We start from the raw sequence: 22,922 nt of genomic DNA on the forward strand, positions 1-22,922 counted from the left end.
TCTATGATGCGACCCCTCTCAAACCCTTCCAACTGCTTGAATTGCTTTCAAACTCTTCTCAAAGGCGTACTTCACTTGTAAATTACTCTACCAACACAAAAGCATGAGTCAGAACAGAAAACATGCGCAACAGGACGACCTTGTTAACATTACATGCGTAGAAGAGTGTGAAATTATTCATGTCTCACAATGTCAGACCTACCCACCAAGTTTCATATTTGTCGGTTGATTCCTTCTGGGTGCGAAGACTTTTTAAGGGGTGTCTAGACCTTCAGACATATTAGGTCTGTCTCATAACCTAGTGAGCTGTCTACATAGAGAGCACGTTACATCATAGTGCGCATGCTCTTGACATGTAGGCTGTCCCAATTCTTAGATACCATAAATATGCTGCCTACTGAGGTACCTTAATCTGTCTGATTTTTAAGGCAGCATCCAACAGTTCGTCAGCCACAAAGGCAATCCCATGATGCAACACAAGCACAACACTTTATTTAATTTCTTTTTTTATTATTTAAACATAATTAAAATTGTGATAAATATGGGAAGAGCAGAATCCATGGTGCTAACAGCTGAGGTTCCGATGCTGCCAGCTGAGGTAAGGGCCAAAACATGCTTCACGCAAGAGCACAAACACAAATGGCAACTCCAATGCTCTGCAAACACATAAAGGTCCTTCTGTACAAACTCAATGTGTGCTCTAATGTTACTGTGGAAGTTAATACACGTTTTCAATAGAGAACAAACCATAGCATCTGTCAACAGAATAGGGCTATGTCTACAGTATAGGTGCATTTTCTGCTTTAGCTGTTGCATAATCGAAAAAAAAATTGCTCTCGGTGGCATATATCTTTGTATGAGGAACCAATTCTTAGAGTGACTTCATGACACTTGACTAGACAATATGACTCTTGCGGTAGCGCCCCCTGCAGCAACCCTCAGAATGCAGCTCACATTATGTAATGTGTCATGACACATTTAGTACCTCACTAGACACTTAGGCAGCTCAGTAGACTCATTGTGTACATATTTTTAAACAAGCAAATTAATGCTGTGGTCAACTACTTTTTTGACTTAATTTAAAAAGTTAAATCCTGTTCCAGTATATATATATATGTTCATGACATTAATGTTCTTTGTACATAAAAGGCAGCTGGTATTTTCAAATTATGTAAACAACGATAAAGGCACAAATGTACAAATATACAAAAATACATAAAACATATTTTAAAAATATGAAGTACCTCAGTTCTAGATTATTGAGACATGATCTGGGCTTTAACAACTGTGTTCTACTGCCATGCTGAGTTTGCCCGGGACAGAGAAACCTGATTCACTCTACAGCTCACTGCTCTGTTTGGCCGTCCCAGCTATTTCCCTCCACAGGAAGCCAGGAAGTACCCCTCTTCCTGCCCTCTTTTACACACACACACACACACACACACACACACACACACACACACACACACACACACACACACACGTCCTGTTACCTTGGAGATCTTAACCCTGCACTGTCAATAATAAGAGGACATAAGTAAAAGCAGCAATGCAAATTCAGTGGGAGGTGCGTTCCGTTTGATGCCGTGTATTGTACCCATTTAAGGGTCTGTCATGTCAGCACATGTGAGTGCTTTCACCTCTGTGTTTGCTTTCCTGCATCACGCCACAAAATAGTTATTTCTATCAATTGACTAATTCTGAGATTTCATCCTGTTGTCGCAGGGGGATGTGTACAGAGTCATGCCACTCAATAGTCACTAATCTCACCACAAGCGTGTTTCCATTATAATAATGTCTCCTGGTATCTGTTGGCAACAACAGAAGTAAATAGGATAGGAAACATGGGCTGTGTTCCAATCTGACGCGCACTCGAATACCATGCCTCTGAATTATTCAGTGGGGTTAGGATGTGATCCACTCTAGGACAGCTGCTAGTCGGCACATACACAAACAGCAGAATGTGATATCAAATGAACATGCTATAACTGGAGTTAAATACTAAAAATGTTCAAGTTACCAACACTCTTTTCTGAAAAGTTTGGACATTTTGTAACAGGGTGTTACTTTTTTATTCTCTTATCACAGAACAAAATTCTATTCATTTTATTTAAAATAATAATAATAAAAAGATTTCCAGTTATTTCACTGAACAACTGTATTTTAGTATTCAAATTTAAACAAATTTAGAATTTGATGCCTGAAACATGCTCAAACATTTTTGCAATTTTAGAATAGTCAAGATATATATAGTCGTTGTCCAGTTAAAAACATGTATCTCCATTTTTGTTGCTTTTTAGTTTACTGCATCTTTTCACACTTTGTAAAAATTTCATGACAAATGAACCAATAGAAATGCTCCAAAATGGAATAAATGCTTTTTACATTCGCTTCCATTGAAAGTTAAGGTGTTTACCTCCTGTAAAATTGCTGTTTTGTGAAATACATATATTTAATTAAACAGTGCCGATATGAAACTTTAAACATCCCATAATATGTGGGTGAACTGGTAACAGGCAAGAGTGTAATGATTTGGGTGCAAAAGAAGCTTCCACAAAAGGCTCACGCTTTGCAAGCAAAGACGCACCGCTTTGTGCCAAACAGTGTGTGGTGGGTCCAGGGCCTTCCCGGAATCACTGGGCACAAGGTGGGAACACACTCATACATTCACTCACACCTAGGGACATTTTTCAGTTGCCATACCACCTACCATCGTGTGTTTCTGGACCATGGGAGGAAACCGGGGCACCCGGAGGAAACCCATGCGGACACAGGGAGAACACACCAAACTCCTCACAGTCAGTCACCCGGAGTGGGACTCGAACCCACAACCTCCAGGTCCCTGGAGCTGTGTGACTGCGACACTACGAATAAGATTTTAATATATTTCACTATCTACTGTACATACAGTTTAAGAAGTTTAAATAATATAGAGAAATCTACATTGTTTTGGTGGGCAAAACTGTAGAAGTGCATGACCTTTGAGCCCTCAAACGAAGCGAAACCATGTGATTCTCTCATGAGAAATATAGCCAAATCTGACCCCTTTCACGTTACACAGTTCAGCACTACATCAGTGTTTCAACCATATTTTCATGAAAAATGGAAATGGTAATTAAAAGGAAAGGTGAAAGCACAGTGACCTGTTTTTGTCCGTAAGCTTTTTTTCATTGTTTGAATTACCACAGACACTCACTTGTAACTCGGGTTGTTAGTTTTGTATCTCTTGAATTCGGAGACATTTCCACATTAAGTAATGCAAAACAGCAAAGATAAGTCTATATTAACCATCTATGGAGCAGGAAAAGAGCAATATCTTCATCTCAGTTCATGCTTTTAAACCTTTGGAGTTCTCTCTGTTGTCTAAAAAAATCCAGATGCTTTTTCTCTGCCCTTAACAGAGAGAGAGAGGAAACCTAGCACACTGGACCGAGACACTTTGTTTTTGTAGCCATTTAAAGACACTTGGGCTTCGTAATCACAATACACTGGTTTTGAACATACAAACAAACTGGAAAGCTGCAAATGGTGAAACATCCTCAGAAGTTTTTAATATGGTGCTTTTTATTAAACAAAATTGAAGGTCGCCTTTAAATATCACCTGTAGAACTAGCACCACGGGGCTCCTGAAAGACACACTGGCGTTAGCACAGGCTGTATAATTGGAAAGGATGCTTCATCCCTTGTGATGACTTAACCAGCTGAGCCTGGGGGTCCTATAGGGCACAACTGAGCATGCATGGTAAGTTTTTTGACTAACCTTGCAAAGGTCTTGGCACTAGCCTGTTTGCTGGTTATTAGGGAACTTTGCCTCCTAGTTTGATACCAAAGGATAATTTTTAATCCTATTAAAGCTGACCGTTATCTCTTGTTCTTTGGCATTCTGTGTGCCCTCTCTTAACTTGCTTGTATCTTCTTTATCGCTCTCTCTCTCTCTCTCTCTCTCTCTCTCTCTCTCTCTCTCTCTCTCACACACACACACAGACACTCTCCCTCTCTCTCACTCCATCGCTCACTCTCTTTCCCTGCTTGAGGCAAAGCTCAGGGAATCATATGGAACAGTGCCTGAGGGGGAGCAAATGAGAGATTGAGTTTCAGCCTGATGATGCCACTTAGCCATTAACTATCTCCAGCCCCCCTCCCACCCCCACAGCTCTCTCTATCTACCATTCATATCCGACAACCCCTCCCCCCTCCCTCCACCAGTCCCTCCCTCCCTTCCTTCCTCCCTCTGTTTCCCACCCTCTGTCTCTCTCTCTCCCTCCACCTCCCTCCCTCTCTCTCTCTCTCTTTTTGTCTGTGTCATCCTCGCTCACTCACACACAGACACATAGCCCTCTGAGAGCAAATGGATGAGCATTGACCAGAGAGAGAGAGAGAGAGAGAGAGAGAGAAAATCCAGTGCTCACACTTTCAGCTCATTCTGAAACTAGACAAACCACAGATCAACTACTGCTCTCCAACTGTATGTGGAAGTGTCTGCTGAGCCTTGCCTCTACCACTCACTTCCCTCCAGGACCTTTTTTTTACTCTCTGTGTGTGTCAGTGTGGTTTGTTTGTTTTTTTCTTTCTGTAGTTGTTGACTGGGATATTTTGCATATGTTGCCCTCGTTCCTAAACGAGATTCCTCACTTTCCTTTGGAGTGTTGCATTTTTCCTTTGGCTCTGGAATGTTTTAAGCTTTGAGAAAAGGGAGGACAGCCTGCCTGCACGCTTGGGACTTTTTGTGAAAGTGTCCGAAGGGACAAAGCTGATCGAGTGGCCCCAGCACATAGAGGAGAGACAGAGAGAGCGAGAGAGAGACCACCAAGAAACATTAAGAGCACTTTCCTGTGTTTCACAATGGATCTCCCTCCATTTAGAGGTGAGTACTCTGTTCATGTGTCTTCCTTCTGTCTAATCTTTACCACACTTTTAAACCTCTAAATGATTCTCTGGTCTGACTTGGGCACTGTCAATGGTTCGCCAACCCCCCCACAAACCATGCATTATGAATGGCTTGCCGATCCGACTCGTGCACTTTGGATGGGCTCCTTGACGTCTATCAGTGACTTTCTGTGAGAAGCATGTTTAGCGCAGTGTCTCCAACACAGTTCCCTCTTTCAACCAGCCTCCACACTGGATTCAGGGCATGCAGGGATGACATTGATTGTCCTCAAGGTCGGAGTTGTCAATACAGCCAATTTGTGCTGGCAGAGACTGGGAGAGAGGTTGATAACGACTGGGAAAGCTCTGATACCTGAAAATGTTTTTTTACACACTGGGAGCTTTGTGAACACTGCACACTTGGCTGTGCTGGTCCTTTAGACTAAGACTAAACTTTACACTTAAAAAAAATATACTGTTTTTTCCCCTTGTCTTACTTTACAGTGATTTTAAATATTTTTATTTATTTATTTTTTGGGAAATAGAACATTTATATTTTCCCAAATAATTCTAAGATATGTCTATACTTTTAACCTTTCTAGTGTGTGACATGCCTAGTTGTGTTCTCTCTCTCTCTCTCTCTTGCCCGAACTGGTCTGCAGTGTCTATTTCAGTCCTTCCTGGGGGTCGGATTCAGCACATCCGGAATCTCATACAGTTTATTGTCATTCAGTCCTGCTGTGTTCCCAGAGGGTCCAGAGGGGCTGACCCAGGGTCCTTGTGACTGACAACTCATGGCCAGCAGGAGAATTTGGAGAAAAATCCTGGCCTCTTCTGACCCTTTCCTCAAATCCCAGGCCTAGAACATCCAGCAGCTAATCAGTTTCCATCCAGAAAACACCAATCTGCCACTCTACCTCAGTAGATACAGTGAAATAAATAGAAACACAAGGCCAGAAAAGTTTAGTGTCTGCTTAGCATGCTGGACAGTTATCAGCTGCAGCATCAGCGCCAGGGGTCAGTGAGAGACGATTTGAAAATAGGATTGTGTTATGATGTCACTGGCCCAGAGCCCTTGTTGCCCACCCACCAACCCACCCCTCAGTGACCGATATCTTTCTACTGCCATCACTTGTGGAATGGACTGCCTTCCATTTTACATTCGCCACAACATTGTTGGGTGATCCTAGGACTGTTTTCCCCTCTTTTTCTTCCTCTCCTCGTTCACCTCTCTTCTTTTCCCTGCTCCAGGGTGTTGGGTTACTCCCAGCTAGTGGATGTGTGGCGATTGTTATGAATAATATGCGCTCTTCATCCTCTTCCTGTCCAGGATTGGGTTACCCTGGCCAAGGATGTGTGCAAGGTACCGGGCCCAAGGAGCCCAGGGGCAGAGCCGTGAGGCACAGCTCACTCAGCACTGATACTCCCAGAGCGCTGGGGCCTGTCTTCAGGTTACCCCTCTCGGCAGGCGGGACTGAGTAAACACTCTTTCTCTCTTTCTCTCTCCATCTTTCCACACACAGCTCTTTCTTTTCCTGTTCCTAGGTGCCCAGGCCTGTGCCTGCCTAGATGGCTTAACCTGAGACAGGTGCTGGCTTTGATGCCCACGTTTCCAGCATTTGCTTTTGCCAAAAGCATGCTTCACAACGTAACATGACCATTTCTCACTACCGTCTCATAAACGCTTAGCCTTACTCCATAATGGTTATGGCAGGTCTTTCATTCTGTGCCCCATACTCAAGGCTTTTTACTATACTGTAATAATCACAGCAGTAGTGGTGGTAGTGGCAGGGGCTTTCAGGAGTGATGCTATTTTGATCTGTTTGACCTGTCGACATGACTTGGTTCGCACTGGAGTTTACAGTCCTCCACAGCCCAAATGATAAAACCATGAACAGACAAATAGAAGGCTCTTCTAGGTCAGAAGAGAAACTCAAGCAGGAAGCAATGCTTTGGCTGCATGCTGGATTGCAGAAACAGATCCCCAAACATCCTGAGGAACTACGCTCAGCTGTTCTGACTTTCAGAGAAAGGTGTTTAAAGGAACAGTAGGTAGTATTTTACCTTAACTTTACAGCTTCAAAACCTTCCTGATGATCCACTGACCTGTAATAGAGAAGATGTTGTGGCTAATTCATGCTCAGCACTGCAGAAACTGCACTATGTAACTTTTGGGGGAGGGTAGGAATCCCCCCTCCCAAAAATAGATTTTGGTGCAGTGTTGTAAAAATGAATTACACAAGAGAGTGCCTCAGAAGTAAAAATAATAATACAAAAAAATATGAAAATATTTTAAAAAGTGAACCTATAGTTCCTTTAAGATATGAAGTAATGCTGTACTCTAACCTAACATACAGCTATTTTTCCCTGGTCCTCATGTTTGCTGCTTACGTATATACACCTCACTCACCGTACTAGAGTCCATTTGCTCTGATGCTTTCACCTCATTGAATAGGAGCTCTTTTAGAGGTCGTGGTTAGAGTTTGGGATTGAGAAGATGTAACCCGAGTCCAGCAATCGATAGTTCAGCACACATTGTTAAAATGCAAGTGGACCATTCCTGGTCCACTGGTGAATCAACATTTTTTGCTGCCTGTTGAACAATGAAGCAGGCTGGTAGCAGTCAGGATACTGGGGTTGTGTCATTTTTTCAGCTCAGTGTTCAGACACCAGTAAAGCATCTTCATTCGGCCTCACCCCAGTGTGCGGTCCTGGGGATGTGGAGCTGATGAGTGCTCTGGGACCGGAGAGGGAGTGGTAGAGTGCTCTTTGCGGGGAGTGAGGAGGGGGTTCTTCAGGCTTCCTGATGTCAACGCCTCGTCTGCATTGCTGCTGGAGTGTTGCTTATCGATCCATTGGCACCCTGGCTACTAGGATGAGGTCTGGGGCTGGGTAAGGGGTAACGAGGCTGCTGCTGTGTTATTGCTTCTAAACTAGTTTATTTCTTTTACACATCTACCAAGCAGCTGAAAAAGGACAGATGAAATATAGAGGAGTAGAGGTATTTATGGGTGATAGTAATTTATATGCAATTTACATTAAAGGTGGAAAAATGTATAACATTCAGAAAGTATATCCTTACCATTTGCTAGCTCTCCAGTCTGTTTGCGTGTTTAAAACTGTAATGAGTATACAAAATCCCAGTTTCAGTAAATGGCTAATAAAAGGTCTCTGTCTGATATACTAGGGTAAGGCATCTGGAGTAATTTAGACAATGGAGAGACCTCTATACATTGAAAAGCATGAATCAAGATTAGGATATTGCTCTATTCCTTATTTGGGGGGTGGGGGTTTAGTGGACAGTGACCTATTTCTGCTGTTCTGATCGCTTAAGGTGGAACTTACTCTAAATTCAGGAGCACTAACTGCATGTTACTGCATGAAAGTGCTACAACACTAAACAGCTTGAGTTACAAATTAGTTTCTGTGGTAATTCAAACAGTGAATAAAAACTTACAGACAAGTTCAATTTTTCCCCTCAAAAAGACCATTCCACCTTAAAAGACGCTGAGCTTCTGAACGTAAACAAACCAGAGAGAAAAGCACTTCCAAGAATCGTCAACATTGCCTTTAATGATTGCTTAATGTCTCCCTGCAAAAGTGTAAATTGAACAGCACTAATAGCGCAAGAATGGATTTAAAAAAAAAATGTTGCCCCAGGGCATTTGATGTTTTGTGCTGGAGTTTAACTGGAGAATGAAGCTCATTGCAAAGTTTCAAATAAACTTCAGCCTAGCCCCGAGTGATAAATGCTCCCAAGCGCCGACACAGTTGAGGAAAACCACATGGAGAGGACATGTGCAAATGCTCTCGCAAATATGCAACCTAAAAAGTGGCTGACATGACACAGATGAGCAAACCCAAAACTTCCTCTCTGGCTTTGTCTGCAGATGCGCCGTTGGCTGGAAGTCCAATGTTGTTTGCGAAATCGGGCCCTGAATAATGAGCTCATGGAAATGAACAGCAGGCCCCTCTAAACAATTAGATGGACTGATAGGACCTGACTGCAGCTCTCTGCTGGGTTTGATGTAATTATTCTCCAGGACTTCTCTTTCCTCCTCCGCGTAATTCGCAAATGCATTTTGTACTTCCGACCTGGGCCTCCTTATCTCGACTTTATGGTTGGGTGGTGGTGGTGGGGGCGGCAGGGGATGGATGCTATCTTACCTTTTTGCGAGAGCATCCAGGGCTCTTGCCAGGAATTCAGCTGACTGTGCCCCGGATACTTGGCGGACTGGAAGCAGACACTGCTTCCTCTAATTGCTGCCCTTGCGTATGGATTTCCGTTCCTGGTTATGTCAGGCACGGCTCTCCTCTCCTGTCTAATCTCATCATCGAGCCTGCCTTAAAACGCACCTCCATTCATTCAGAATCCTTCCTTGTGAAAAATGACCCCCTTAGGAGAGGTCTGAGTTTGTTCATGCAAACGAATGGTTGTGTAACACAAAATCTGTGCAGAAAAACACAGACAACCCAGGAGGTTTGTCGAATCTGTACAATTAGTTTATTTCCAGTTGTGAATACACCAAACTCCACCGCAGTCCAAGATCTTGTTGGGGCATGACATCAAATAATGGAAGCAGCATGTTTCTCAATTCCAGGATGCTGATGTTTTCGATGTACATTCCACTAGCCATGTTGTTCCTGTTTATGGAGGATAAGGCTTAACAAAAGAAAAGCTGCAGGGAGGGGCTTTTGGATTCCTCTCAGCAGCTGGAAAAAAAATGATGCCTCAGGACACTGACACTAAGTCATTTGGGTCCCCCTGTTTCCCACAATTCATCGCTGTCAATTTCTCTGCTCAGATTCCCTTCCCTTGTGTCAACAGCTGTGTTCTCCAGATGCTAAATTACAGTGTGATGTCAATGGGTTTTATCTCTCCATTCTCTGGGTCTAATAATAGCTGACGCCTCAGCAGTCGACTATCTAAGTGGTGTGAACAAGGGTTATGTGCTCTTGTGATTCTGCTGTTCCCTTCAGTGACAGTTACTAACAGTTTGAAATGTTTTGTGTTATAATAACGAAATCTCTCACTATTGTGCCTTTCAGGTTTGTCGGATGTCCCCTGAATGGATCCAAGTCTCTCCCTTGGTGGCCCTAGCGACGTTATGGATCCAGCACCTCCTCTTAGGATGGACCGGGATGGTTTGGACCTCCAGCAGATCTCTGTACTGTCTATAGAACAGATCCGTTCAATAAGGGCCAGCAATGACTACGTGGATCGACCTGTGACGCTAGAGCCTGCTACTCAGGTGGGTGTCTTCTATTCGCACGATGAGAGGCACCCTCACATGCCTCGCAGTCAGAGTCAGCACCAACATTCCCATCTGGCCCACCTGAGCCGCTCTAGCACCATCAGCTCTATGTCCCGCGGCAGCGCTGCGTCTGACCAGAGACTTCTTTTGGGATTAACGCCCTCCCATTCCGGCCTGGGCGCGGTGGTGCGCTCTCAGCCCAAGGGGGAACTGAAACCAGACTCGTTAGCTAAAGGCTTGGCCGATGGAGAGGATTTAGGCTTGCATCTGTTCATCTGTGAACGCTGTAGCCGCTGCAAGTGCCAGGAGTGTTGTGCCCCTCGGAGCTTGCCCTCCTGCTGGGCCTGTGGCCAGCGCTGTCTGTGCTCAGCAGAGACAGCAGTGGAATACGGCACCTGCCTGTGCTGTGTGAAGGGCCTCTTCTACCACTGCTCGGGAGATGATGAGGACAACTGCGCAGACCGACCCTGCTCCTGTGCCCCAGCTCATGCCTGCGCTCGCTGGAGCACCATGGCCCTCCTGGCCCTTTGCCTGCCCTGCCTCTGCTGCTACCCTCCTGCAAAGCTGTGCCTCACCCTGTGCCAGCGAGGCTACGACCGCGCCAAGCGGCCCGGCTGCCGCTGCAGCAACACCAACACCGTGTGCCGTAAGATCTCGGCCTCCAACCCCACGCCTTTCCGCAAGACCATGGAGAAACCTGTATGACACCGAGATGCCCCAAATACTCATTGCGAATATGCATTTGTCGCTTTCACAGTTCCCCGAGAAGACACTTTGGATCATGAAGCAGGCAAACAATTCTATCGAACTTACTGACCTCCACACGACCAAAACAGGCCTGCCCCGCATCCAGTCCAACAAAGAAAGCTCTAGTTGCTTGTTTTTTTTTCTTTTTTTTTTTTAATACAAAGTTTAGAATATTTATTTATTTATTTGATTTTTTCTTTTCTGGGTAAGACCCTTTTGATTCAAACGCCATTTTTACAAGAAGTAAGCTAAGCTATCAGAACAACAACAATAACAACAACAACAACAACAAAAAATGAAATTTGGTGCTGTGTTGGTTGAAGAATTTCCAAGTGTATAAAAGTCCTGGTGGTCTATGGGGAGTCTGCCATGCTGGAAAATCAGCCGAAAAATGGATGGACAAAGCAGTAGTTGACATTTAATCTTATGCAGAACAAGGCGCCCTATCAGAAGGGGACACAAACAGCCTAACAAAAAAAAAGAAAAAAAAAGAGAACAGTGACTACATGAATCAAAACTATTTGGGACACCAAAAAGGGACCATTAAATACAGATTAGGCTTATTCAGGAAGAAAATGTGAGATGTGAGATTCTTTAAAAGAAATGAAATGGGTGCGTGAAAATGAATGTTGGAGAAAAGTAATGTGTGTGTGTGTGTGTGCTTGTGTATTTGAGAGAGAAGTGAGGCGTGTCTGCATGGGTGCAGTCTCAGGCTTGTGTCTGTTGTCAACAGAAGCCTTCCTTTTTTTATTTTTAGAGAAGCTGCTCTGAAAGACAAAGTGTCTGGTCAGGTTTCCAGTCCAGGGCAGCCTGACGCCAGTCTCTCCTGAGCGTGCTCGCGACCTCACCATTCCCCTCCCCCTCCCCCCACCTCCCTCCCACTTCTGCCCTCTACTCCCTCTTTCTGATTTCCAGTAGCAGGATCCTTGCCTTGTGCTATCTCCAACTGTGCTATGGGACCAAATGCAAATGAACCACCATTACATTCCCAGGAACAAAGCCTCTGTCATGGATGGTCCTCACCAAAGACAGAATACAAGACTCTTCTCTCTTGTTTTCCCGCTGCTTTCAGGGTGACGTGTTATGTAAGGCCTTACTAGGAGAACTCCCAAATGTCCAGGAAATGTGCAGGAACCACATAAGGTCATAGTACAAAGGAGGGGCTTCGGTTCAAAGAAAGATAGATATTCTGAGGATATCCTATGTTCTGCGGTCATCTATTTCTAAGCACAGACTGAGACCAATTGGCTCCTAAGCCCCACGACATTGTCTCTGAACAGCTCTGAGCAGGAGATGTGGACCTGTAGAAGAACTTTATAGCTATATAGAATTGCCTTGAATGATACATCCCACAGGAAGAGGGAGCTGCATTGAGACAGGGGCTCAATCACCTGACCACAATGCAACAGAGCACCGTACATGGGAACAAGATGAAACAGATGCACTGATAATCCAAAACTGAGATGAGATATTGAAATCGAATCTGTTTCAAGAAGCGAGTGTGCTCTCCCCACTTATATGCACACTGATCCTTGTTAGAGTTCCTTTGCTATATTTTTGTATGTACGTAGGATTGTTACTGTATTTGTATTTTTATTCTATTGGTTCTAATCTGATTATTTTTATTGTTATTATTAATTATAATTATTATTTTCTATTACCATCAGAAATTAACTTTGAATCAGAGGCCTGGCTAACACTTCAGAAACTAACCTTAAAGTTGGCTTTGTATTGTGGGGGAGAGGTCCTTAGTGGTTAACATTCGCTTTACATTACAGTGCAATGATTGCCCTATAAAGATCTTAATAATTACTGTGTAATTGGCTTGTATTTTCTTCACTGTATAAACAATTGCATACCCTCAGCGACTTTGCCCCCACTGTGACCTTCCAAACACCATCCAAACTCCACGGCAAGTAAGGGTGGGACTACCATTCAGAGTGCAACCGTGATTAAATTCAGCGCTCATTACACTGTATTTATACAAGAGGGATGTGATAGCAGTGTAATGGAAGATCCTCTTTTGGGATTTCACATTGTGTGCTCATTTCTAAGGTGCAGAGGCTCTGTTAACATCATAACATTATACTCCTGAAGTCATTATCCTCCTGAAAATAGAATATTTATTCAACAAACCTCTATGTGTTTCAGTGTATTTAGCTGTTGGCTTTCATTCTGCGTTTGAGTAAAGTGCTACTCTTATACTTACTGGATCAGAGCCAAAAAAGTGCACCTTAAAAATGTCACATTCAGCTGGTTCAGTCCCTAGAGACAGTCTCTCCTATGAGAGGGTCATACTGTAGGGATGAGTGCAGGGTAAAGGTACAAGCATCTTACAGGAATGCCTAACTGGTGCTGACCGCAGCCTCAGAGTTAGTTAACCACTAATGTTTTCCCCCATATTGTAATCATGAGTATTGCTTTGGTACAATTGGCATCTTGTAAGTTGTGAATGAGTTAAAGAATATATATATATATATATATATATATATATATATATATATATATATATATATATATATATATATATATATATATATATATTACACACAAAAGAATATATATATATATTACACTTTTTTTTTTCTCTCCGAGCAAGTTATCAACAAGTCACAGATATTTATTTAAATGGTTGCAAGGAAATATATGTATTTATTTATGGTGAATGGCGAGATGAAATGACCCTTGTCATGATTTCAACTCTTAAGTTGGAGTGGCGTGTTGGGTGTGGCCTCATGGCCAAGGATAATAAATAAAAGGAGTTTTCGAAAGCTGGGCTTCTGTGTGGCTTTTTCTTAATTGTTAAATCGCTAGGTAATCTGTTTTTTTTATATTTTATTTTATTTTATTGGTGCACACATATAGCTTTAGCATTAAAAATATTGTTCATTAAATATAAAAATGTTAATTAAAGGACCAGAAGGTTCCTAGTTTTAGTTGTTTGATGAACTAAATCCCATTATGTATGGGCTATGATTAATCATACATTCTCCAATATACAGAAACACACACACACACACACACACACACACACACACACACACACACACACACACACATATATATATATATATATATATATATATATATAAATCTTCCTTCTTCCTTACAATGGCAGTTAAAAAATACAAAAAACTGTGATGATGACACAGTGTGTACAACCCAAATACTGACATTGAAATGGTGTCTTCTGAATAATACTGATAATAATTAGGGTTTCTAAGGAGCTTAAATCTCTTTCCTATGCACATTGTAAAAACACATTGTAAAAGGCCAACTATTAAAAAGAATATCTCATGCATCAGGCAGTGTATTCACAACTATTTCATGCCATATGTTTGTATATGGTAGCTTTTAGAGGCATTTAGACACTTCAGAAGTCTGGTTCCTATCACTATCACTGTGAACAATCTTGACCGTGTCAGTTTGCCTTAAATTTGTGCAAGTCTCTTTTAAAGGCCCATTTGGTATGCACTTATGTCCAAGCAGCATTATCAGCTTCCAGAAGTATGCAAGGAAGGATCTGTGTGCTTTGTATGAATTGTGGAAGCTAATTTGTGGAGATTAAGGGAGCATGTGTGTGTGTGTGTGTGTGTGTGTGTGTGTGTGTGTGTGTGTGTGTGTGTGTGTGTGGTGTGGCTGTGTGTTTGGGATGCAGTGCTATGCAGTTCCAGTCTTTGTCTCTTTACTTGGCTCTGCGCATTTCAGCCTGTTTGTCTCATAAATAAATAATCAAGGCCAGCTCGTGCTAATGGCTTCTGAGAAAAGTGAATACAGATGTGTGAGTGTGTGTATGTGTGTGTATATGTGCCCGTGTGTGCATCTGTGTGTACATGTGCACTCTAGAGAGACTCTTTCTGTTCATCATCCCACTAAAGGAGAGCTCTGCTGCTCTGAAACTCTCCAAGCCCGCCTGATTTTCCCAGAACTTCCAGAGACTTCAAGGAAAACTCCACCCATTTTTCAAATTTCTACATCATTCTGGTTTTTTTTACATCATCAAATGTAAACCAAGATTTTTTGAATTATTATTATTTTAAAATACTTATTTCTAAAGCAGCTTCAGAATGGACTGTGAATTCTTCACAGTGGTGATGATAGGAACGACACATATGAATTAATGCCTTTAAGGACCATGGTGAATTTATTGAGGTAGCACCAAATACTGCAATACTTGCCAAAAACATTGTTATCTAATATTTATAAGCTTTGATCTATGGTACAGATACATTATTATCACTATAGGTGCAAACAATTTAAAAGTACATTTAAAGGTACAGCAATGGTTTTAAAGTCCAGTTGTGCTCCCTAAAGATACATTACATTTTCTCCTGCAGAAGGAGAGGTGTATATTTGTTATCTTTCATTATACAACTGTGTAAAACAGAAGAACATGGAGATGAAATGGGGTATATGGAATCAACAAAATTTTAAATATATACAAAAAACACACTATTGTGTGATATACTACTATTTTAACAAGATTTAACAAAAATGGTCACTGTGGTGGTACCATCAAGGGAACATTCATTCATTCCTTCATTGTCTAAGCGCCTATCCAGATCAGCTGGGTCTGGAGACAACCGGAATCATTGGCCGCAAGGTGGGGCCAGTCCTTCGCAAGGTGACACACTCACACCCACCTATGGATACTTTTGAGTCACCAATCCACCTACCAACATGTGTTTTTGGACCGTGGGAGGAAACCAGAGCCCCCAAAGGAAACCCACACAGACACAAGGAGAACACATCTCACAGACAGTCACCCGGAGCAGGACTTGAACACACAACCTCCAGGTCCCTGGAGCTGTGTGACTGCTGAGCCACCGTGCCGTCCCAAGGGTACATATTCGTAGCTTAATACCATTAGTACCATAAATATACCTTATTCTATTACAATGGTAATAGTTTAATAGTTTAAAATAGTTCTATTACAATTTTAAAGTTGTGTTGATTTCATACGCCCCATTTCATCTCCAGGACTTATTTTATGTTCTCTTATTTTACACAGTTCTATAATGAAAGATTCCAAATATTCGCCTCTCCTTCTAGAGAAGACAATGTAATGTATCTTTATGAACACAACTGGATGCTAAAACAACTGTTGTACCTTTGAAGGTATATTTACACTCTTTGTACCTTAAGTGATCAATAATGTACCTCTACTGTACCCTTTGGTCTGAGAGTGTATACAATGCACTTTCCCATGTCTAGCCACATCATGCAGACATTTTAAAACATCAGTATAATTCCCTAATTCTACATCTCCATAAATCCTCATTCAATGCATTTATGTGTGTGCATATGTGTGTATAAGTGTGTGTGTGTGTGTGTGTGTGTGTGTGTGAGAAGAGGAAACCACATGAATAATGCACATACTGCCCCAGCACTGAAGCTTTTACATCTCTTCCCATGTGTGTTCCTCTGTACATAGAACCCTCCACATTGCAATGTTCAGACGGTCTGTGGTCAAATGAAAGCTCATAGAAAGTCCTGCTCGACACAGTAACTCTATCAAACAGGATGCTCGGTGGGCAAACCCATAATATGTCTTTTACTTTAAATTTTACAGCATGCTACATGGTGTACTTGTAGTATTTTCCTAATTACACAGGATAGTCATTGCATATCTTATACTGATTATGTTTGAATTCTGAAAAATAAAAAAATTTACACAAATAAACCTGGGGTCCAAATTCCAATTGCCCCAATTCCCATTTGGCAGCTATAATTTTTCAGTGTAATGTTTTACTTCATATTTTTTATTCTTATCTAATGCACTATGCCACACTAAAGACTAGGAACACTGAACAATAAACAAACAAAATAAAACATTAATAATTGATATGATGATGCTTGCATATAAATGGGTCTTTGAGGAAAGGTTCAAGAACAATGTTTCTCAAAGATACAGCAACAAACTTTGATAAATTGTTAATAAACTTACTTCTTGCTTTATCTACAGATTCACATAATATGCACAGATGAAGCCATATGCCATATGGGTCCATAGACACCATTGGTTCTGTTATCATGGCTGTCGTATGAAAAACTACAGGAGAAAGAAAAAACTAAAATGTTTTAACTTTCAATAGAAGTTAGTGTAAAAAGTTATTTTCTTATATACCAAATTTGAGAGCATTTCTATTTATCTATTCATCATGAAATTTTCACAGAATGTGAAGGACAGCTGCTGTGATGTAATATACAAAAAATCCATAAAAATGGAGATGTTTTTGACTGGACGGCAATGATATATAGATGTGTGTATTAGCCAATATATTAAGTATTTACTCACTACTTAAACACACAACTTAAATAAAAACTGTAATGTTTAAATGGTTTTATCATATCTTTCAACATTTTACCCCAAATTTTAACATTAAAATTAAAGAAATATAAGTATGGATGCCTGACACATTTATCTGCATCACTAAAACTCAGGAATGTGTCGGAAATTGTACCATATTTCTCCCTACATAGTGCACATTACAGATAACAAATCTAAAAATATTGCATCCAGACCATAATTAGACATCAATTTGACAGGGAAACATGAACTTTCAGCCAAAATATATTTTCAACATACAAGCCCTTATTTTATGACACTGTGTAATAGACATTTGGGATTCAGCCTCGACTTCGCTGGAGTATGTGTGGAAACATCTCTCATTGATACTCTCACATTTTCGAACAAAGACTACTTTATTAAACTTTAAGCCAAATCAGTGATATAATTTAAGCAGACAGTCGCAATAAAATATTATCCTCCAAAAATCTTACACTCTCAGTACACAGGGACAGCGAGATGAGATTATTTACCTTTATTAGATTATTAGTCTCTTGAACACTAAAACAAAATATGAGTGAAATAAGATGATTAGCTTGTGAAGGGTCTGTGTATGAATAACTTGGTAACACGAGCAGAGAAATAAACTGGAGTCTGACATGCTTCAGGATCCAATTATATCCTATAACAAAAATGCTAATATGGCTAACAGAATATAATTGTTTTTCTCCTTATTATGCAACACCGTGGGATCCTTTACTCCCTGACACAAAGAGGTGCTGGACGAGTGTTGTGAGACTCTCTCCATCACAGGGAGAAGAGCTGTGTATTAGATAAATGTACTCATTTCCCCCATCTGTGCTCTGAAATCAGAAAACTGGTACCCAATATAGCACACACGTCTGAAAAATCACATGACTGCAACTCATGGATCGCATGAACCCAACGTGCTTACAAAACAAGTTCAAAGACCTTGATAGATATGTATAGGGACAGAGAGAGAGAGATTAAGGGAGATCCCATGTAACGAAATAAAAAAAGTGCCTGCCACCAGCCAGAAAGTCAGTGTGGACTCTTTTTTAGCCATTAACAAATCTAACCCTACAGGAATGCTTCTTGCTTACTTAACCTTTAACCTGGCCAATAAAGGACAAGGAGAGAAGGGGGTCAGTTGATCTTCTACCGTCTTGACCCCATTGCCCTCTGCTTCCAGCCAACTCCCCAATGTGACCCTTGTCCAGCAGGGACAGGCAGTGTATGGGACACCCCAGGGGTTAGCCTCAAAGCCATAGTGAGTGGGATGACCACAATAGTGGCTGTCAGTCAGCCTTCCATACACGTCAATCACTGTGAAAAGAGTCTGAAAGCAGACTTTCTCTTAGCCGTGCTAATTCCACTGTAAGAACACCCTGTTCTAAAAGCTGCACTCTCACAGTTTACAAATTGCTTGCTTAACTGGCTGTTATGGCCAATGATATTATATGTACATATATGATATTTGGAAGAAAATATGATGGCTTTATGTATATATATATATATATATAAATCCACTCAATTCTTCAATGGTCAGGACCCCCACAGGACCACCACAGAGCAGGTATGATTTGGGTGGTGGATCATTCTCAGCACTGCAGTGACACTAATGTGGTGGTGTGTGTTTTGGTAGTACTGGTGGATCAGACAAAGCAGCGCTGCAGTGTCCTGTAGGCAGCGTCCTGTGACCAGAACCTTCACTTTCATCTGCTGCAGCCAGACGGTTGCCTGATGTTTGTATCATTGTCATGTTGGAAAGCCCAAATGCAGCCCAGGTGCATTATTCTGGTTGATTAAAACAAATTCTCTCCCAGTGTTGGATAGCCAACTTTATGCTTTTTCTCTTCTTCATAGGCTTTCTTAACATCTCTCCAAACGTAGCATTAATTTTTGGTCACATCAACAAATTGTTTTTTTTTTAATGATTATTTATTATTTTTGTTTTGTGGCATGGGTATAGCAAAGGGTGTTTTTCTGGAATCCCTACTACACCGCTAATTTTGTCACTGTGCATGCTAATATAGCCTTTTTCAGAGAAATCTGTATTTCTGTAGGTGTTGCTTAATTAATACATAATTAATTACATTTGCACATATTTGAGCCTAAAGTACAAATAGCTGATAGAGCTTCATCAGCATTGATTTGTTACTTTCAGAGTAGAGCTTTGGAGCTTTTAACTATTTACAGAACAATGCTTTACTGGAAATAATGATTCATTTCTGCCTTCATAACACACTGAAACACTGATATACACAAGTTAAATGCATTTACTCTTACATACAGTAAGTATGTACACTACAAAGACATTAAAAAGATATTCTTAGTCACTCCCTCTGTTACTTTGTGCATTGGATTGTGTTAGAATGAATGTAACTTTTTGTATCCAAAAAAATATATATAATGTATTATAAAATAATTAAATGAGCAGAAAATTAGCTGCAATTAGTCTAATAAAACATTCCAGTCATGGGCTAATGTCGTAAAAAAAGACACAAAACATATTATTACCCCTTATTTTACTTTAAACAAAAGTTTAAAGGTATTTGATAGTAAACAATAAATATTATTATACACATTTACACAACATGTTGTTTTTATACCATTGACAAGTATTTACTTCTGTCATCAGACTAAACGAAGATATAGTCTTTACTTGGAAAAGAGACTATTCTCATGTCAGCAGAGGAAAAAAAAAGGGATACAAGGTGAACAAATACACAGTGGGCTTTTTTGCATTAGTTTTTTTTTTTTAGTTAGTTATTTTTTTATCTTTATTTAACAGGCATTGCTCTTTTAACTCAAACAAACAAAACTATCACAGAATTATATCAATCTGAATTTGTTCCTAGTAGCGTATGAATATGTTTTCACTTAGAAAAAAATAAAATAGGGGCCTGTATGTGGCACCACACTTGGCTTTTTCCCATGGTGACCACAAACTGTTGAACAGCTCTTGTATGGTCTTGTATGCAGCAAGAATGGGCCAAAATTCCACTTGCAAAACTGCAACACTTAGTATCTTCTCTTCCCACATGATTAGGTGTAATTAAAAGAAAGTGCTATGTGACTGTTATGTGGAAATCATGTAATCTTTTTAGTGTTTTGCAGGCATCGATTTCAATAATTTGTTTACATTTAAAAAAAACAATTTATCCTTAAATACAATGAAAACATTTTCTTTCTGTCTGTTAAGTAAAGGTTCAGGTGAATTAACAAATTACAGATTAAAATTTTTATTTCACTTTACGAATGTGTCTCAACTTTTCTGGAAATTGAGTTTGTATGTTAGTTTGCCAGTCTCCTCTGTCTGGTTCTGTTTTTATTTAGAATGTAGACATTTATATATATTTTTTTTTATCTATGATAAAACTAGTTGGAATAAAAAGTTGGACATATATTAGAAAGTAAGTCTTAGAAAGAATAATGATTATTATGAAAGGCCATTGTTTAGAGAATTTGCTAAATTTTCATTTTAAACAAACTTTTACTATTCCTATGATGTGTCCCATCACAGATTTGTTTATAATGGTTAGATTTGCCAGTATTTCAGGGCCATTGGTCATTGAAACTTGTGGTGTCTGTGTGTGTGTGTGGAGGTGAGTGGGGGCTGTTGACAGTGTGAGGTGTGATGAAGAACCCGGTGCCACAGAGGCCTAAGGAGGTAAGAGGAGGTCAGGGTGGAACTGACCTTTAGGGTCCACTGGCAGGGGACTTGGAGACATCTTAGAGTGGACACCTCTGGACATGTAATTATATTTGTTCGGCCTCCAAGGCAGCATCGTCTCCAAAACCATTTTCAGAAGTAATTTTGCACATGAGCCGTGGGCCAAAAACTTTTGAACAATCCTCTGAAAAATGGATTATTACAGTTTCACAGTTGTTTACACACAAATAATGGTACTTGTGACACAAATTACCACAAAATGTAGCTCATGCACCAACCCCCTGAACCAATTCTGCTACACTACAAGCACAATTCCTGCTTTACTCTCAAATTTCAGTTCTAAAACACATTTTAAAACACTACACATACTTTCCTGCAATTGGCCCAATTTTCATGAAGAAAATCTCTTGTTTTCACAGGGAACACACTGTTATCCAAAATGCTAAAGTTAATTGCCCTACTATGCACACTGACTCATCACATGGGAAAACACCTGTGACACAGTTTTACAGTTAGCAATCAGAGCTTTAGCATAAAAGGGTAACAGGTGAGCTTTTCTGTTTTGGAACAATGGATGCCAACATTGGAAACAGCGGGCAGAGCCAGAGGAATGAGAATAAGAGGAAGAGGATGGGGAGGACGAGGATGGGGAGGCAGAGGAAGGCCAAGAACCATAATCTCTGATGAGATCCAAGCTGCTTGGGCTAGCGATGAGGGAGGCTGGGCAAAGAATACAGCCAAATTTGAGCAGGTACACTGTAGCATCCATCATCCGGACTTTCTGAAATGAGAATAGGTAAGAAATCTACTCTCACTAGAAAAGTGCAGTACTGTGGACGGGAACATCTTCTGTTCACAGTGTATTTGTGAATTCGTGTATACCCCTTCTCCAAGCTATGGAAGATGCATGTGGAGATATAGCAGTTGATGCTTTTCATGGCTGGATTCATCATGCTAGGAGATATATCCCATGCTGCTTGGCCAAACATTGCTTGTGATGTGGATAAGGGTGCTGTGGCGAGACTGAAACAGAAGAGAGAGTTATGTAGACCACTGTATGTGCAACTTTATGTTGGTTGGGATGTATAGTGTGCAGTTTTTGTGGGAAAAATAAAATATATGTGTATTTGTGTGTTCTGAGTATGAAAACAATATTCTAAAATATTTTACAACACACTTATTACTGTCTGTATTAAGTTTAATACTGAACAAATAATGGCCTAAGTCATTATGTCATCATAATGTTTTAGACTGAGTGTTCAACTGGCCCTTATAAATGTCTATTCATATGATGATTTGTGTGTGTCATCTAAAAACAAAACACCATTTTGAAAAAAGATACCATTGTTTTGAATGTAAAGTTTCATTTCACAAGAGAATTGAGGGGTTTTGTGTGTGTTTTCTTATTTGTGTGTAAAGTTCTGAGAGTGTGAGGCTTGCTTTCAGAAAATGTGTGTAAACAATCGAGAAAAACTGTAATAAGCAGTTTGCCCCCCCCCCCCAAGTATCTGTGAAAATTTTATTGCATTCAGCCGGAAGAATATTGTTACGGTCATGTTGGATGATACCTTACAAAGTCGTTCTGGATTAAAATCACAGATCCTGATTGGTAGAGATCTTAAATGGTAGAGTGAGCATCACACAGAATGCTCTCTCTACAGTGAAGATGTCATAGAGATGCCTTTGACAAACTGGGCCTCTCTGTGCAATTAGTAATTTTACTGCACCTCCCCAGGTAAAAGCAATTCCGTTAGAGAGGGCCCCAAAACCTTGCAGCTGAATGAAGAGCAAAGGCTGTGTATCAGCAAAGCCAAAGCGACCAGTCTCCAGCGTGGAATAATGAGACCTCAGAGAAGTGCTGGGAATTTGGGAGTTGAGTTCACTGTGGCACATGCAGTGTCCCGCCCCCCCCTGCCCGGTCTGGGAGAGGACCCATCTGCGTTGTGGTGAGTGGTCTGGAGCCAGCCGTGCTGGTGTCTTAAAAGTGTGTGAAGTGTGTTTAAAAGTAGGGGCGTGTGTGAGGCTGAGGAGGATCTGTGGATCCTGCTCCTCTCATGTGGCCAATGGA

At 40.9% G+C, this 22,922-nt stretch overlaps 1 protein-coding gene across 1 annotated transcript; it reads left to right on the top strand.

Annotated features, from left to right (window-relative positions):
* The first annotated feature begins 4,397 nt into the window (after window positions 1–4,397).
* Window positions 4,398–11,730, top strand: LOC136668833 (protein sprouty homolog 3). Its single transcript, XM_066646557.1, has 2 exons — window positions 4,398–4,864; window positions 9,916–11,730. The coding sequence occupies exon 2, from the start codon at window positions 9,936–9,938 to the stop codon at window positions 10,824–10,826; it is 891 nt and encodes a 296-aa protein (XP_066502654.1). The 5' UTR covers window positions 4,398–4,864; window positions 9,916–9,935; the 3' UTR covers window positions 10,827–11,730.
* The last annotated feature ends 11,192 nt before the right edge of the window (window positions 11,731–22,922 follow it).

Source organism: Hoplias malabaricus, chromosome 15 (assembly GCF_029633855.1).
Source record: "Hoplias malabaricus isolate fHopMal1 chromosome 15, fHopMal1.hap1, whole genome shotgun sequence".
Classification (NCBI taxonomy): domain Eukaryota; kingdom Metazoa; phylum Chordata; class Actinopteri; order Characiformes; family Erythrinidae; genus Hoplias; species Hoplias malabaricus.